This window comes from Anoplopoma fimbria, unplaced genomic scaffold (genome assembly GCF_027596085.1).
Source record: "Anoplopoma fimbria isolate UVic2021 breed Golden Eagle Sablefish unplaced genomic scaffold, Afim_UVic_2022 Un_contig_13059_pilon_pilon, whole genome shotgun sequence".
NCBI lineage: Eukaryota > Metazoa > Chordata > Actinopteri > Perciformes > Anoplopomatidae > Anoplopoma > Anoplopoma fimbria.
The window spans coordinates 13,229-14,792 of NW_026553495.1; the positions used below are offsets into that span (position 1 = coordinate 13,229).

General features: G+C 37.1%; 1 protein-coding gene across 1 annotated transcript; it reads left to right on the forward strand.

Moving 5' to 3' along the window:
* On the forward strand, positions 1–560 carry LOC129116568 (transcription factor HES-5-like). The gene is made up of 2 exons (XM_054627418.1): positions 1–114; positions 228–560. Exons 1-2 carry the CDS (start codon positions 52–54, stop codon positions 558–560), a joined length of 396 nt encoding a protein of 131 aa, XP_054483393.1. The 5' UTR covers positions 1–51.
* Positions 561–1,564: the final 1,004 nt, after the last annotated feature.

Genomic DNA, 1,564 nt, shown 5'->3' on the forward strand with positions numbered 1-1,564 from the left:
GCAGAGATCAGATTCTCTCTACAGAGACCTCTACAGCACAGAGATCCAGACATGGCTCCTACAATCACTGCAGCAACGACCAATTCTCAGGAGCATCTGACTCTGACCCACAAGGTAAATTGAAGATTCAAGAAGATTTAAATGTTGTCAATGAGAAGTTGTCTTTCTTCATGCTAACACTTTACTCCAGAATAAGATTATTAATGACTTTGTTCTTCTTTCTGCAGCTCAGAAAGCCTCTGGTGGAGAAGTTACGCAGAGAGCGAATCAACAGCAGCATTGAGCAGCTCAAGTCTCTCCTGGGTCCAAAGTTCCTCAAACAGGAGCCAGACTCCAAGCTGGAGAAAGCAGACATCCTGGAGATGACAGTTTGTGTCCTGACACGACTGCAGCAGCATAATCAACAGCAGAGAAGACTGCTGAACCACTTCAACAAGCTGCAGTCTTCCTCTGATAAGAACCTGAGAGAGGCTGACTTCTCTCCTCTGAGCTCCACAGTCCAGACCAGCATCACCAAAGAGAAGAGTCCAGTGAACAGCGCCCTCTGGAGGCCGTGGTAGACACCTATAGACTGGAGCTACTACCAGACAAACTGAGACGACCACATTGGTCAAAGATTACTGGAAGTGAATTCTTCTGAATTCTGTAATGTTATGAATTGTTCTTCTGTTTTACAGAAGGTTGTTTTTTGTTTCTGTTTTCTTTGTGGAAGATGACATTTCCTGAGGAAATGACAACAACTTTATCTTTCAAGTTAAGAAAGAGAACATCTTGTCATGCATGTTGCATGAACCAAATCTGATTGCATCAGCAATTATTATGATACCTTACTGTACTTCATGTATTGGTGGAGTAGTAAAAGATATGGATACCATTGGTATCTTTTAATTGTTATTGATCATCTTGATCAGAAACTTTAACTCTTTTTGACACATGTTAAAGGACTTTAATCTCTCTGATTACTCCAAACTGATCTGTTGTTAGATCCAAATGTTTATCCTTTTTTATCTAAAAGATTTGCTTAATGTCACAATTTTGCTGTGATAGTTTTATTCCTTACGACATGTCATGTGTTGGTACAATATTATCGATTGGTGATTGCGTTACCTCTTGATTAACATCGATCATTTTGATCAAAAATGTATATTGTCCTTTTTATGGACCTTTTGTCATGATGGAAGTTTCCTCACATTATGTGATTATTGAAAAATGATTTGTTTTAAGATCAATAAGTTTATCCTTTCATTGTAAAAGGCTTGTTTAACATTACACTGTCACAGTTTCAGTGACAATGAAGATTTTACATTTTGGAATTCAATTGAATTTAGTGTTTACTAAAAAGGATGTGACCTGTTGTAAGGTCAGGTTTTACTATTTGTTTTGTTAACTAAGTATAAAAGTTTAAATCCATTTAGAAAAAGTATTTTTTTAAAGACAGTGAGTACTGTGTACTTAAATATTATCAATGGTTTGTCTTTTATGAAGACAGTTGTTCCTCTACTCTCTCTGAGTACAGTGTGTCTTGTAGAAATCTACAAGTTGTTCTTGTGATGCATCATCACCT